Raw genomic sequence first — 15,959 nt, 5'->3', positions numbered from 1 at the left:
CAAAAAAGTGTCTTATTTGCCGACGACACAACTTTCTATTGTTCTGGAAAAAATCTAAAACAGCTTCTGACTATTGCGGAAAATGAATTGATCATATTTAAAAAATGGTTTGACATAAACAAATTATCACTCAATTTAGACAAAACAAAGTTTATTGTTTTTGGCAGTAGACCAATCAAACCCCAAGTAAAAATCAATGTAAACGCAACTGAAATAGAAAGAGTGTATGAGAATAAATTCCTTGGAGTAGTAATTGATGCCAAATTATCCTGGAAGTCACATATAGATAATGTTAAAAATAAAATGTCAAAAATTATTGGGATCTTATATAAAACCAAGGATGTACTAAATAAGAAGTCTCTATACACATTATATTGTTCCCTATTATTACCACACCTGACTTATTGTGTGGAAATATGGGGAAATGCCCATAAAACCAACACTCTACCTCTTTTCAAGCTGCAAAAAAAAAGCAATCAGAATTATTAATCGATCAAAATTTAATGAAGCTACAAATCCATTATTTATCAAATTAAACACTATGAAATTTTATGATCTTGTTGAATATTAAATCCCGCAAATAATATATAAAGTACATAATGATATGATCTGCCGCAATACTGAGAAGCTGTTTGAAATGAGAGAAAGTTGTTACAACTTACAGGGCACAAGTTTGTATAAAAAACCTAAACCAAGAACAGACATTAGGGTTAGGTGTGTTTCTGTAAAAGGTGTAATTCTGTGGAATTCTGTGGGATGACTTTGAAACGGACCTGAAAAGATGTAAATCACTTATTGTGTTCAAAAACATGTTCAAAAGTAAAGTACAAAAAAACTATATAAACCAAACATAAGTCAGTAAATTGCCTAAAATGTGAAATCTGTATAATGTATAACACTGAGTGTAATGTAATTATTTGTATATATTATTAGAATTTATATGGACGATCTATTGTATTAGATTTAAATCAAGAAAAAAAATGCACTGAGAACAGGGGGTAGGACTCGATAAGTTCTCTACTTCTTCCTACTCCCTATTGAACATTTAGACTGCGCTTATGACATTCCTTTTTCTCTTCTTTCCTTTTAAATCTTTTTACTTATGACTATATTAATTCCTGTTCTGTTTATATGTTCAATAAAAAAATGAGAAAGGTACAATTGATTTACAGTACTTGGGAGGAAAATGAGGGGTGCACTTGCACAAATACAACACTTTTACCAGCAAAAGTATTCAGACTGCTTAATTGAAAAAAAAACCTGGCGGAATATTCTCACAAAAATAGAATATTTTAATCATTAGTTTCACTTTATCCAAAGCGTCCCAGTAAAATGTGGTCAGCTCCATCCCTATTTTTAAGTGGATTGCACTTGTTTGTTCTCAGGGTGTCAACTGGTTCCACTGGAAGGGCCACGAGCACTCTATTGAGTTTGCAGAGATGAAAATTAGGCCATCCAACTTCCGAAATCTGGAGGGCCGGAGGAAACGCTCATAAGCGCATCGCCTCGACAACAGCGGCAATGACAACATTGCTGCTATTCTTTATGGACTCCCCACAAAACACCTCAACCCAGACCTAAACCTCTACCCGCCATGCAACAACCAAAGCCACTGCCAAGGCCTGTGCTGTTTCCATGCAGATCAACACACCTTACTGTTCTCTTACAGGTTGCCTATACCCCGTGCTGCCTGTGCCAAAATGTATATGCATGTCGCAAACTGGACAGAAGTGAAGCCCGATCACATTCTGAGTCACACACCAAAGAGAACAGAACAATTGTGCAAGACCTGATTATCCAAACCTCTTGTGTTTGCAGCATTTGTCACAAGGCATGTGTGCAGCGTGGGCATTATGTTATGTACAGTAATGAATTGACCCATCTCACAAGCCAGGCCATGTTAAGTTTGTGGATTTCACAGTTGTTAATAAGGTCTAGGGCAGACAAAGCACAGCAATTATTACAAAATTGGAATAGAGATAGCACAAGTCAAAACAAAGACATGAAGCCCCCCCAACCCTCTTACACCGTCACCCCCCCTTCCCCCTTCTCGTAAATTACCATTTGTTGGTCTTTGTGTGACGAAACTTGTTGTCTCTGTGCCACTTTATCCTCCTCTGGTTTCCTCACACCCCTCTTTACGCACTAATCGATGAAAAGAAAAGAGAAGAACATATTGGATGCATTGCTTTCCATTCATTTTGGGAAGCCCCCCAAGTCAATAGCCACTGTACTGTGCATTGAAGGAGACATATTATGCCATTTTTTTCAGTTCCCAGGCGGCTTCATAGAATGTCCCTGGTATTCCTTGTTCAAAATACACAAAATTACAGCGCACGTAATCTCCACTTCTAACACTCTACTTCAAATTATTCAGGGCATCTTTGGCGTGAGTCACTGGCCGTCCACGCCTTGTTCTATGGAGCCAATGGGCTTTCTCTTCCATGACAACTTGCAGAAGAGCTCAGGTTTTGTTTACGGGAGAGTGCTCAAAAACACAGCAGAAGAAGAATAGAGAAAGCAGACAAAGGCAAACATTTTCACAGCACTTTAATACCAAGACACAAAAAAATGACACTTTTCAATTATTGCTGTGGATTTGTGAAAGCGGCGAATGCAGACGACATTACGCCAGACGAATATATTAAATCTTTTTGTTTTCTTTTAATTGGAGGAAAGTAAATAAGTGGAGAAACTCAATGTGGAGGTCGTGTTCGTCACACAGTTGGTCCCAGTGACGGAAAATTCTCGCTTGGTGGCTCGACAAGCATTTTATGCCCCAACTTTTTTGTGTACAAGCAATTACATTTTTCCATAATATGTCCCCTTTAAAACACTGAAACACTCATTTATCTTCATGAGTTTGATGAAACCAAGGCAGGACCTATTATTGAGTATATATATTTTTTTCATACTTGGAATAATGCGAATACAATAGATATATGTCGAAAAAAGATTTGTTGTGTTGTGATTCAAAAGATTTTGATGCGCTAAATGTAAAAGCCTAGCAAGTTCATTAAGTATGTTTTTGAAAATGTTTGGATGAGCCAACTTTAAAACTGGTAAATGTTTTCAAACCCCCCTGTTTCTCGCCATGACAGTATACTAAACCACTGGCCATCAAAAGAATGCCTGTGTAAGTTTATTTTGTTCTTATTGAGTTATTTGTTTATAACTGGGTGAACAACAGGTGTTTCTCTGTAAACTGTATTACAATTAAACTTTGTTTTAAAGGATGTGTTTTAACAACAATTTTTTTCTTTAGTAGAGAAATTTGTCGCACATTGTCGAGAAAGGGCTTTTAAAATGATCTTTATAGATCCTTCTGAAAGTGCCCCTAAATCTTCATCAAACAACACCATGAATGATAGCAGCAGAAGAATTAGTATTTTCTTCTATCCCGGAATACTCGATATGACGCACCATTATTTGGACCTCAACTGGCCAGTTTAGCACCGTGGAACCTGGGATTGTAATTAATTGTCCAATTTGGGTTTAAAACACTTGACTTGCATGATTTAATTACCCTCCATACTTTGCATGTATATGTTTTATGTTGTTACTTAAATTATCTATTTTCAAAGAAAAAGGGCATGTTTCTTAATGGGGTCATCTTACAACAGCTACCATTAATATGTGAAAACAAGAATAGCCTTAACTTTGACAACAAATGATGACTTCATAGGAAAAAGGAGACAGTGAGGATTAAGGATTGGACGATGAGTTGCCTTCAATAGTTCATGCACCTAAAAACCAACTGTTAAAAGTAAAATCTAAAAATAATCAACAAAAACCCTTCGATGAAGAATGATAGATATGACGAGTGTTTCTTTTTTGACTATATAAGGCTAAAGGCTGATAGCATCGCACTGTACCGCTCACAAATGGTGGGGAATGAATGCAAACCACCTGGACAGATTCTCAGCTTTTTGGCGGAAAGGTATTTGATCTATTCAAGAGGCGACACTGGCTTGTACTCACTGTGCTAACTACAATCTTGTTTGTGGGAATAGCATTCATTCATTTGGAATGGGACAGGCCAAGGAAGATTGACTTCATCAGAATTAATTTCTGCTTAAATGGAGAGACTGAAGCTCAAAGACTCTTTGAAGGAGCAGTGCTTGGACTTCATCTTCAAATAAAGGTAAGGCAATCAACCATGTTTAATTTGACCTAAAATTATACCAAAGTACAAAACAATTCCAAATTATATATATTTTGTTTTAAATACATCAGAGCATTATATATATATATATATATATATATATATATATATATATATATATATATATATATATATATATATATATATATATATATATATATATATATATATATATATATAGTATAGGACTAAATTAAAATACAAATTTTGTACAAAACCTAAGGCCATATTGTCCTATATGCGTGAATCAGAAACGGCACGAAGCTGTGCACTTTGAACCGTTTCGCTTTTTCTACGTCAAGTCAGATGTGTCATTTATGCACACACAGTCCATGTACGCGCTGTGGGTGGCGCAAACCTGAAATGTAGCCATTCTTCAGTCTTAAACACAGTATTCTGATTGAATTACTTCTATTAGCTTTTTTTTTCATACTGAAAAAATAATAAATTAAAAAATGTAAAATAAATAAATAAACATGCGCCATGTTCGTCTGTGTGTGCCCTGCGATTGGCTGGCAACCAGTTGAGGGAGTACCCAACCTAATATCCGAAGATAGCTGGGATGTGCATCAGCACGCCCACGACCCTCGTGAGAAGGTGGTCAGATGATGGATGGATGGTGATCTACAGTACATACATCTACATCTTCTCCTTTCTTACCCTACCACCTAGTGTAGAAATTAAGTACTGCACTCTGCAGCCAGGGCGACTGGGGAAACGATGGCTTGTGTCAAATGTTAATTTCATTTCATTTTAAACTAAAGAATTCTGTGGTTGGTCTCCAACTTGTGATACATGTAGTATTTTTTTGTTTTACTCATAGCAGCAAATAAATAGATTATAATTTGGAGATATTCCGTTGTGGTGTATTTTTCCTTTCTAGAGCAGATTCGTCTCGGCGGCCTTCCAAGGAGAGTCCACCGAGCAAGGCTGGATTGGTGATAATGACAGTAAACTGGAACTTCTTGGTCTCCAAATCGAGGCTTGTGGTGTTTTTCGGAAAGTCACTTCATGGCTGTGCCATTTGACTTTAGTTAGCGTTCATGCTAATGTTAGAATACAAGCTTAAATTGGCTGAGGTGATGGAAATCTATTTGGGTCACTCTGCAAAGGCATGAATCCTGCCAATACAATACAATCACAATGCAATACAATTTTATTTTTATCACACATTTCACAACAGATGGAGCGGTAGCAAAGCGCTTTCCATATGGTGAAACATAAATTAGCAGGTAATAAGAACACAAATTAAAACACATAAACACATTTACAATAGATACCAGAGGAAGAGTAGAATAGTGACAGTCTCATGTTGAGACAAAAGCTAAAGAATAAAAATGTGTCTAAGACCGAAACATTTTCCTGAACTTCGCTCAATGCCTTGTAACTTCGGCTCTGTAAGCTTCCGATAATTGAAGCATTACGAGGACATTTTTCATGGTGTTGTGCCCAGATGGTCAACTACGATGGGCCTTCAAATTTGCTTCATGAAACAGTTGTATTTTTGAGTCCTCTAGATGACACTGTTGGTTTAAATAAAGGGTTTAAAAAATGGCAAGTCAGTGTACTTTCAGCCCAATGTTGAACAGAGAGTGCCATCTACAGGAGTCCAAAAATACTACAACTGGTTCATGAGCAGATTTGAAGCTTCATTTACCCATCACTATCCTGCAACCCATGTCGGTTTCTCCATGCAGATTTGAATCTCGCTGACAACAGGATAATTTTCACAAATTTTTTTTTAGGCTTGTCTCCGCATGAGTTAGGGCAAACATTGGCGATAATGTTAGCATTTAGTGCTAAAATGAACGTTTTTTGTGGTTAAGGGGTTAAGGCAATGGACAAGAATTCCATTGTAGTATCCCCTGCACAGGTTCGTTTTTCCAACAAGTCGCTAACTTTCTGCCACTTTATTCCAAGTCACTTGTACTAGCATGGCCATTTTAGCATCAACAAACCTACATTTCATGTTGTTGTAGCCAAGCGCTTAATGTAATTTATAAGGCTCAATTTGTGCTGTTTGAATCCCGCCAACAGTGATGTTTTACTCATTTGGTTGTTGCATTGATGCTAATGTTAGCAATAACAGCAAAATACTTTACTATAAATTGTTGTGGCAGAGAGGTGAATGCCTACCTGCAAAGGTTTCAGTCTTGCTGACAATGGGATAATTTTTGGGAATTTTGCGAAGTGGCTTGTATCTTTGTGTCAGTTAGTGCAGGCACTGGTGGCATTCATTATAAGCGTTAAATACTACATTTCAGTTTGTTATGGCCGAATAGTTAAAAGGCTTGTCTTTTGGCTGCAGATCTGTTTTTTTTTCTGTCCCACCTCAAAGCTCTTGAGCACCGGTAATGAATGCAATTTAGTTGTAAAAGCGTGCACAATATAGATGGAAACGACAATATCCCACTTTAATTTTTTATTACATTCATGTTTCAAGTTTGCAATTTATGATTGAAACAATGTTTGTCACTGAGACTTCAGCAAATAAAAGGATTAAACAATGAAAAGCAATTGAAAATTCACAAAAAAGTTCAAAATCGGTTCATTATAAAAGCACATTCACATTCAGTGAGTTCATGGAACATTAAACAAAATTACACAGGCACTTTTTATGCAAATAATCGATCAGTAGAGTAGTGAGGAAAAATACTACCATGAGATATTTGTTCTCATTTTGAACTGGTCCTCATCTTCTGGCATATCAGTTCTACAACCTCCATATGCCTGTGCATGAAGCAGAAGCAAAATGTACATACATTTGTAAATGTAAACAAGAAAATGAAATGTATTCAAAAATGTTCTTACATCCCAAGTAATGATACAGACCCGACAGTTAAATGAGAGCCAATCTGGTCAGCTCTGACAAGATTTGTGGTAAGAGAGAAAGAAAAAAAATCAGATGGACGTCGAAATACAAATACAACGACAAACAAAAAAAATGAGTATAAAATTAATGTGGACAGAATAATGTAATCGTGATTAGTTTTAAAGCCTCAATGCACACATAATAAACTTTAAATTTTGAAGTGATTGCTCAAAATAAACCTTGTCGGATTTAGTACATATTTTCATCCCTTCGTATTCTATACCGCTTATAATCAGTAGGGTCAAGGGTAAGGTGAAACCTGTACCAACTGACTTGGGGTGAGAAGTGGGCTAGACCCTGAAGTGGCGGCAAGCCTATTGTGGGATGTATTTCCAATAATAATGACTGTCCAATATTTATAAAAGGCCTGCTCCACGCTATTATGAAGCATTTAAAAAAAAAAAAAGATTAATTCATGGAAGAACAACGTTAATAACTTTTATATCTGACAGCTCTTCAGACACCAAAACTGCAACAAGCGTTCTTTGAACTGACAATGACATAAAATTCCTTTAAACACAGCACTCTACACACAGACTGAAATATCGTACATGAAGGTACGAGACGTACTGAACTGGGTCCACATTGACTGTTTTGGAGAGGTATTGTGTTTTGGAGCACATATTACAACTGCAGATACGCAGCATGTGTACATTTGAAGAGTATATGTCGCTATTTGTAAATAGTATTAATGGTGCATGGTCACAATTTAAAGTTTTCATACAGCCACCATAGGAACGGGCTTTGAGTTCAGTGCTATTAATTCATTCATCTGACTGCTTATCCCGTTCAGGGTCATGGGTGATTTGGAGCCTCAATTATTTTGAGTTTTTGTTTCGTTAAAAAAATAAAATAAAAACGGTTAAGAAAAAATACAAAAATACACCAGCTATTTGGTTAATGTCCATTTATATGTACATACCGATTTTTAATGACCAAACCTATTTATAAGGTTCGATCATACTGAAACACTGAAATAATATTTTAGTGGATGTTGACAACAATATTAACATCCCCGGAAGTCTCAAATTAACTGAATATCTGTGTACATTTCCAACACACAATAACCTCAGATTATAACAGCAGTCATTAGTACATTAGTTACTGTATTAGTAAAACTGTCAGTGTTGAATTGAAGCACACAAATGGTGAAATATGACAATATATAACCATCTGGTGAAACTTGGCTATCCAACTTGACTACAAAACTCAAGAATAAAAAAAATAATAAAAAAACACATTCTTACATTCAGATAAACACGCACACACCTACACATTCATGAATTAAGTACTGCACGCAGAATTCATGGAATTCAAGTAATGTCCAAAACCACACACTGATAACTGTTGATCACAGCAATCAAGTGTTGAAAAAGCTAAGTGGTGTAATCATACTGCTTTGTAATGCAAATAAAGCAAGTTAATGCAGCTACAATCTTTTTTGGGGGGGTGAGGGAAAAAAATGAAGAGCACATCCATGTTGGTATCTGTTTTGGTCTTCCCATACTGCTCAATTAAAAAACAAAACAAACAGATACTCGTTACTGGTTCACTCAGCAATGATTTAGTTCTAAATAAATAATTGTGTTACTGTTCATGCTTTCAGAACACTGTCTTTGATTGGTACATGATGTTTCCAACTCTTGCATATTGGAAAATGATAGACCCTAAAGAAAAATGTCAATCAGTGGTAATACAAGTGCCTGATTTAATCCTAAAGCCCAGTAAGGTCTACAATGGCTTTGATGAAGATGGTGTCATCACGAATGTAAGAGTTTTTAGATTCCAGCTTGGAGAGTGGACAGAAGAGCGGGCAGCCACTCGCAATGTTCATATCACTGACGGGCCTTTGGAAGGACGAGGACGAGATGTCGGGCCGGAAAGCATCGATTATGTGCTCTCTGTTGTTCTGGTCAAGCAGCATTAGGGTGACCTGGGTACAGATGTGGCAATAATCCTTAAAACAAGTGTTCCAATATGGAGTGAAAAACACACATAATGGCATTCTGCTATATGCAGCCTGGTCGGCATTGCAAATACCTTGGTAGTAAAAGTTGGAAGTAAAAGTTACGTACATTAAATAAACACATGACTTCATTGACAGCTCTTATGCATGTTTTTAATGTATATACACACACATACATACACACATACATGTACACACACACCCCCACCCCCACACGCACACATACATACACTTATATATATATATATATATATACACACACATACATATACATATGAGTGTGTGTGTGTACGTGTCTGTGTACATACATATATGTGTGTAATATACGTGTACAAACATGGATTTTTGTTAATGAAAGTACAAAATGTAATCTTGCAAAAAATGTACTTTTCATTTTGTATGAGTGTTACCTTTTGATTAAAAGGCCACTTAAGGAGTGCGTCACTGTGTCCTCTCATCACCACAAAGAACAAAGATAAATGGGTGCCTCTTCCTGTCCCATCTCCATTGAGGTAAATACGCAAGCACATCTTGTAGCCATATTTACTCGTATAAAATGCTAGAAAACATGAGAATGTGTGTTATTGCATTGCAAGAAAGACTCATCACTGTCTAGATCATAATCCAAATGTTCATCATCAGTTAATTACCAGGAGAGAACATGGCAGGAGCTCGGCCAGCGACAGCGTCCTGCCTCTTCTTTGTAAAATCAGCAATCTTCCACACAAAGATCCCATCATATGTGGCTGCTGACATTTCCCTCATCTTCCCCTCCATCTCTACGATGGATAAGTCCCGCAGACTCACAGTTCTCTCCAGTTGGCGAACCTTTACCACACACAAATAAGCTGTCAAACTAAAGAAAATTAAACAATTTTAGTCTGATGATTTTTAATCAAATGGAGTATATTTGCAAATAATTTACATTTGACTTTTTTTCACAAGTCTATACTATTGGTCAGTCAACACGTGGTTATTTTTACAAATGATTGACCAATCTCCCCTACATGGCTTCTTGGGGAAAAGGCGGAAGTGAGCTGCTAGGAGCTGCCGCGCCAATGTGAAAGTCATGCAGTTTTTTTAATTTTATTTTTTTTATTTAGCAAATCAAAATATGCAAATAGAACAGCGAGGGGTAAAGAAAACCACGGAAGCAAAGAAATATATTTGAGAAATATGTGATTAAAGCGTGACATCATCAGCAGGCGCTCAGTCCATCAGGACTGGCGCTCTCGATACAGAAGCAAACCTCTCTCCTCTATACTTTTTACACACTGGTCACATTTGGAGTTACAGAATTGTGTGTGTGTGCATAGTGAATGTTTTTTTCAGTAGGGACGTTCGCAATGTATCTTAATGGTTTTTCTTGTCGCAAACACCAAAAAAAAATGGTTAGCGGATAGAAAAAGTGTTTGTGAACTTTAAAATTGTTCAGGTATGTCTGGCGAACGTCTTTGCAGCTTTTTTTAACATTGAATGATCCCTGACAAAAAAGAAAACATTCACTACGTGCACACACCCTTGAAAAACTGGAGAAAAAAAAAACGCTCAGTGAAATACGGGCCTCACAAAAGGTATGCCGTGCCTCCGACGGCTTTGAAACCATTGTCCCCCTTTATTCCGTGTCATGCCATTTATACACAACAGAGACATAGAAAAAAGTGGATTTTGCCTACTTTAACAAATTCAATATCAACATTTTTACTGATATAAAACCATTTCCAGTGCTCTATTTGTCACCTTATTATTTAGGATCTCAATTTTGTCCTGGTCCAGTCTGTGTTGCCGGTTGTAGGCTTCCATGGCTGTGCAGGAGTGTTCCATCTCTCGGTTGAGGACGCAAACGATGTTCTCGAACGTATTGACTTTCAGCTCCAGCTCTTGGGACCGTCGGCCGAGCTCAACTACCTTGGTCTTTTCACTTTGGAGCTGCAGCTCCAGGGCAGCACCCACAGTGCTGGGCAGTGGTATGAAGGATGTGGAAGCTACAGCGCCACCCCCACCAAGCTGGCTCATCTTGCGTTCTAAGTCTCTGAGAGACTGGTGGAGCTCCTGCAGCTTGTGGCCAGCTACATCCAGGTTCTGAGGCTGCAGGCTCTCCAGGCTCAACTTGATACCCATGATGAAATGCAGAAGAAGGTTGAGATGTTCATATGAACATTGTCGCTCATGGTCATGAATCTTCTCCTTCTCCACCTGGATATAAGAGAAGAAATTAGAATGTATTAAAAACAAACCAGCCCTGATAGAAACTACCAGGGGGCACCACCCTTTTTGAAACAGACCTACTTCTTGAGTAACTGCTTATTGCCAAGTGCTACCAGTTTGATACACAATTCTGAAAAAACAAATTTGCTCAAATTACCTTTAATAATTGTTAATTAATGTTATTCATCTGTGTCAATACATTGATCATGGCAATGATTTGTCACAATAATTACCAAATGTGAGTGAACAAGGTAGAAAAGAGGAACACATATCTTATTTCTATAAATCTCTACAAGTGTTAACATTTTCAAATCAGCATGCCGACAACATTCATAAGAAATCACAATGTCCCGTTAACTGGTGAACTATTTTTCGAACTGGCAAGGAAGCTACTCACAAGGTGGTCCTTGGGGGCTTGCTGCTGCCCGTGGGCACCATGTTGGTGACCCCTAGGAATAGATAACCCCAGCTAAAATAACATGATGATGATGATGATGGACAGTATGAAAGCAAAACAACAACAACACGATAACATAGCAAATAAATAATGGAGCATTTATGCATTCAGTATGCATGTACCAATACACCATTATGTGCAAAGTATTACATGAACATGTAACACTAGTACAAAAAATTAAATGTAATTAAAGATTACATGTTTAAAAATATTCACATTTCCGATACTTTATGGTACAAATCAAGCTATAGATCGATCGGTCGATCGATCGATCGGACGGTCGGTCGATCGATCGATTGATTGATCGATCCATGAGCCATCAAGTAACTTGTGGAGGGGTTTGTGTTTCTCAATGATCTTGGGAACAAAGTTGTCCGGGGCTTTATGTCCATGGCAGGGTCACCCATGGTAAACAGAGTCTAGGTGAGGGTCAAGGACCAAGCATGGCTCAAAGACTCAAATGATGAGTAAAATAAATAGATTCAGAATTCCCTTGCCCGGACGCGGGTCACCAGGGTCCCCCCTCTGGAGCCAGGCCTGGAGTTGGGGCTCATTGGCAAGCGCCAGGTCGCTAAACCAGCAACCTCAGTCCAAAAAGGCAACATGCGTCCCCCTTCCCACAGATTCACCACCTGTGGGAGGTGCCAAAGGGGTCAGGTGCCCTGTGAACTGGGCGCAGGCAAAAGGCAAGGACCTTGGTGCTCCAATCCCCGACTACAGAAACCAGCTCTTTGGGACATGGAATGTCACCTCTGTGGCAGGGAAGAACTCCGAGCTGGTGTGTGAGGCAAAAAAATTCCGACTATATATAGTTGGGCTCACCTCCACACACAGCTCGGGCTCTGTACCAGTCCTATTGAGAGGGGTTGGACACGCTTCCGCTCAGGAGTTGCCCAAGGCGTGGGCATACTTATAGCCCCCTGGCTTGTGCCTGGACATTGGGGTTAACCCCGTTGGACGAGAGGACAGCCTCCCTCCGCCGGAGGTGGGGAGATGGTGACTGTAGTTGTATTTGCTATTTGTGCATATGCATCAAATAGCAGTACCCATCCTTTTTGGAGTCTTTGGAGGGGGTGCTGGAGAGCGCTCCCCCTGGAGACTCCATCGTTATGCTCACGTGGGCAATGACAGTGAGACTTGTAAGGGCGTGATTGTTAGGAACGACCACCCGATCCGAAACTGAGCGGGGTTTTGTTATTGACTTCTAAGCTCGTCATGAATTGCCCATAACAAACAAAATGTTCAAACATAAAGGTGTCCATATGTGCGCTTGGCACCAGGTCACCCTAGGCAGTTCGATGATCAACATTGTAGTCGTATCATCGTATTTGCGGCTGCATGTTTTGGACACTCGGATGACGAGAGGGGCGGAGCTGGCAACGTATTGTGATTTTCGTGAACGCCTCCGACAAAGCGTGTGGACAATAATGGATCCCATTTGACTGACATAAAAAAAATTTAATGAAACAAAATGGCATTATATGTACATTTCGAAAATAAAAACACTTTTGTGTCCTTACTTTATGTGCCTTTTATTTTATCTACCATTGTGTCAGATCATTTTCTGACAGACCCTGTGTTTATATATATATATATATATATGTATGTATGTATATGTATGTATGTGTATATATATATATATATATATATATATATATATATATATATATATATACACATACATACATATACATACATACATATACATACATACATATATATATATATATATATGTATGTGTATATATATACATACATACATACACACACACACACACACACACGCACACCCCCACAGATGCCATATTTTCCGGACTATAAGTCACACTTTTTTTCACAAGTTTTACACTCTGGAGCTACACTTATACATGGAAAAAAAAATAATAATTTCACAGATAGGCATGAGAGGGCACTTTTGACTTATGCACTGCTCCTTACGAAGACAACTGAGAACTTTGAATTTTTTTTTTGATTGAATACAAAAAGAAAATCATATTCTGCAACAACAAAGATGCAAGTAGTGAAATTTGCAGCTGAAAACCATAGCAGAGAGAAAGTTTGAAGTGACTGAGAAGCTTGTTAGAGAATGGCGAAAAAAACAAACAAAAAAAAAACCCTGAAAGCTAGATGAACGTTTTCATCAGCGGCTGCTTGAACAACGTGCTGTGGCAGAGGCTTGTCACCAATGCAGTTAAATGTTTATACCTGGCCGGTACTTTAAGTAGTCCCGCATGGAGCAGTATAACATTTCTACTTGTCAATTTTGGCCTCTAGAGTACTGGGACTTCACATGAGCCCACATTAACAGACCTGTCACCACGAGCGGGTCATATAGGGCTGTGGCAGACTCTCAAGATTCTTGGGCTCCTCCGTTTGATTTCCTTCGATGATTTCTAAAAATAATCTTTATTATTTTATTTTATCAGAGTAGCTATTTTGGTGTTGTAAAATACTAACGTTGAGTTGCTTTTAACTTAGCCAATACAAATATAAAGAAACAGTGATGTGATTTTTGTTTGATTGATGTCTACAACTGCCAATCACGACCTTACTGAAAATAATGTTTGTTATATGCAGCAAATACATCAACGTTTGCCAGTGAGAGTGCTGCACATTTTTCAAACGGTGGCATTGTTTTAATGTGACAAGACAGGTCTGTAAAAATGTACGTATTTGAAAATAACGAGAGCCAAGGTCACTGAGGTAGACGGCACTTAGGGCTGCAGTCACGTAAAAAAATAAACAAAAGCTGTCAGAAAATTGCACTCACTCGTACTCAAAATGTATGTGGACATCTCTACTTATGGCCACATCAAACTCTATATTTCCCCACTATTAAAAACTTTTCAGAGGTTGAAATATGGATAGGTAGAAATGTCAACATACATTTTGGTGACCAGTGATCGCAGTTTTTGCACATTACATGATTTAGTTTCCTACATTACGCGTTTACACTTTATTGGCGTGTCATGAGGAAGGACATAATACAATAGTGTCGGCAACTAAAGAGCCATTTGAGCCGTTTCATAAAAGAGTCAACGGGAGCCATAAACTCCTTGGGAATCTAAAATGATGATACCATTTTCATTTCCTTTTCTCTTTTAAATTTTGCAGCAGACACACGTTGAACCAAGTGGCCGGGTCGGAGTGCTATAGTATGTCAGCGCATCCGCCATATTGGATGTGGCTATTGAAACTGCAAATAATATTTGTAAAATTGAGTTAGAATGACATAATGCAATCAAAAGTAAAGATTCTGCATTAATCCCGTGAGTGTTCTTGCTTGATATTACATCACCAAAGAGCAAGTAAACAAGGCATCTTCACAATTATCGTCACTTAGCCACATGTGACACACACACACTCAAAACTGAACCATGATTTTTTTATTAATTAATTACCAGCACATTTTTCACACTAAAATTACAATAACCGGCCCAGATAAAGCTGAAGAAAATGGACGGATGGATGTTTATATTTTTATGTGTCAAATGAATGTTTTGTCCAGAAAACAAGTTTTGATCTTTACTTTCATTCTTTTATTAGATTATTCTATCTATTATTTATTTGAACGAAGTGTTTTGAAAGAGAAATTTGAGAAAATGTTCATGTATGTCTGAAAAAAGGGGATAAAGTGTGTGGTGAGAGAGACTCGCACACAGAGACCGGGGGAGGAGTGCTGAGTGTTGAAGAAGGAGTTTTGACATTGCAAGTCTCCAAAAGTTTTCATATGTGCCACTACGTCCCCAAACCGTGACCTATTTTCATCAAAATTTAAATGGAGATAGATAAAAATACAATAATCATAGTCTGCAAATATCAAAATACATCTAGCATTATCTTTTCATTATTTTGTTCTAATATTTTCACACTATAACTATTGTATATTTACCCATCTCCCCATAGATTTTGGTGGCATTAGGTCATGGTATTTTCACACAATACAAAACAACTTTAGTTATATAGCACTATAGACCAGGAAAGAAGTTCAAAATGAACAGTCTGGTCATTTTAGGGATTAAATTTATTGCAAATGTTTTGGGGCCTGTATAGTCACCCCGCAAAAAAACATGCAGGAGACACACTGTGCATATTTTTTATTTAGTTTTTTTAAAGTTTGTCGTCATTTGTCGGCAAATATGGCGTCCGTCAGTGACGGACAGACGGCCTTCCGCCAGTACTGACAAAAAACCCACCTTTGTTTCTTTTTAAAAAGACTTAATCTAAAATGTTCATTGTTCTCCAATTACATCCTTCTCCCATGAAGAAGAAGACAGTATACTGTAGTTCC

At 37.8% G+C, this 15,959-nt stretch overlaps 2 protein-coding genes across 10 annotated transcripts in view; one reads left to right on the top strand and one right to left on the bottom strand.

Annotated features, from left to right (window-relative positions):
- Window positions 1–3,236, top strand: part of tncb (tenascin Cb) — an 85,316-nt gene extending 82,080 nt beyond the window's left edge. For all 4 annotated transcript variants that reach the window (XM_088301597.1, XM_088301598.1, XM_088301596.1 and 1 more), the window contains one exon: window positions 1,386–3,236. In XM_088301597.1, coding sequence (XP_088157723.1) covers window positions 1,386–1,496 — 111 coding nt within the window. In that variant the 3' untranslated portion in view covers window positions 1,497–3,236. The remainder of the gene's footprint in view (window positions 1–1,385) is intronic.
- A 3,338-nt stretch (window positions 3,237–6,574) lies between these two features.
- The window catches only part of LOC148344685 (TNF receptor-associated factor 2-like), a 28,839-nt gene continuing 19,454 nt past the window's right edge, over window positions 6,575–15,959 (bottom strand). For 3 of the 6 annotated variants that reach the window (XM_088301590.1, XM_088301592.1, XM_088301593.1), the window contains exons 7-11: window positions 11,609–11,680; window positions 10,744–11,199; window positions 9,654–9,831; window positions 9,414–9,562; window positions 6,575–8,970 (exon numbers count right to left, since the gene is read on the bottom strand). In XM_088301590.1, the coding sequence (XP_088157716.1) occupies window positions 8,752–8,970; window positions 9,414–9,562; window positions 9,654–9,831; window positions 10,744–11,199; window positions 11,609–11,680 (1,074 nt within the window). In that variant the 3' untranslated portion in view covers window positions 6,575–8,751. The remainder of the gene's footprint in view (window positions 8,971–9,413; window positions 9,563–9,653; window positions 9,832–10,743; window positions 11,200–11,608; window positions 11,681–15,959) is intronic. The other 3 variants (XM_088301591.1, XM_088301594.1, XM_088301595.1) reach the window with 1 other exon arrangement.

The sequence above is a fragment of the Idiotropiscis lumnitzeri genome, chromosome 1, assembly GCF_059441095.1.
Source record: "Idiotropiscis lumnitzeri isolate Australia: NSW breed Sydney's pygmy pipehorse chromosome 1, RoL_Ilum_1.0, whole genome shotgun sequence".
Classification (NCBI taxonomy): Eukaryota; Metazoa; Chordata; class Actinopteri; order Syngnathiformes; family Syngnathidae; genus Idiotropiscis; species Idiotropiscis lumnitzeri.
Note: the sequence above shows the minus strand (reverse complement) of the source record. Positions and strands in the feature narration are given on the sequence as shown.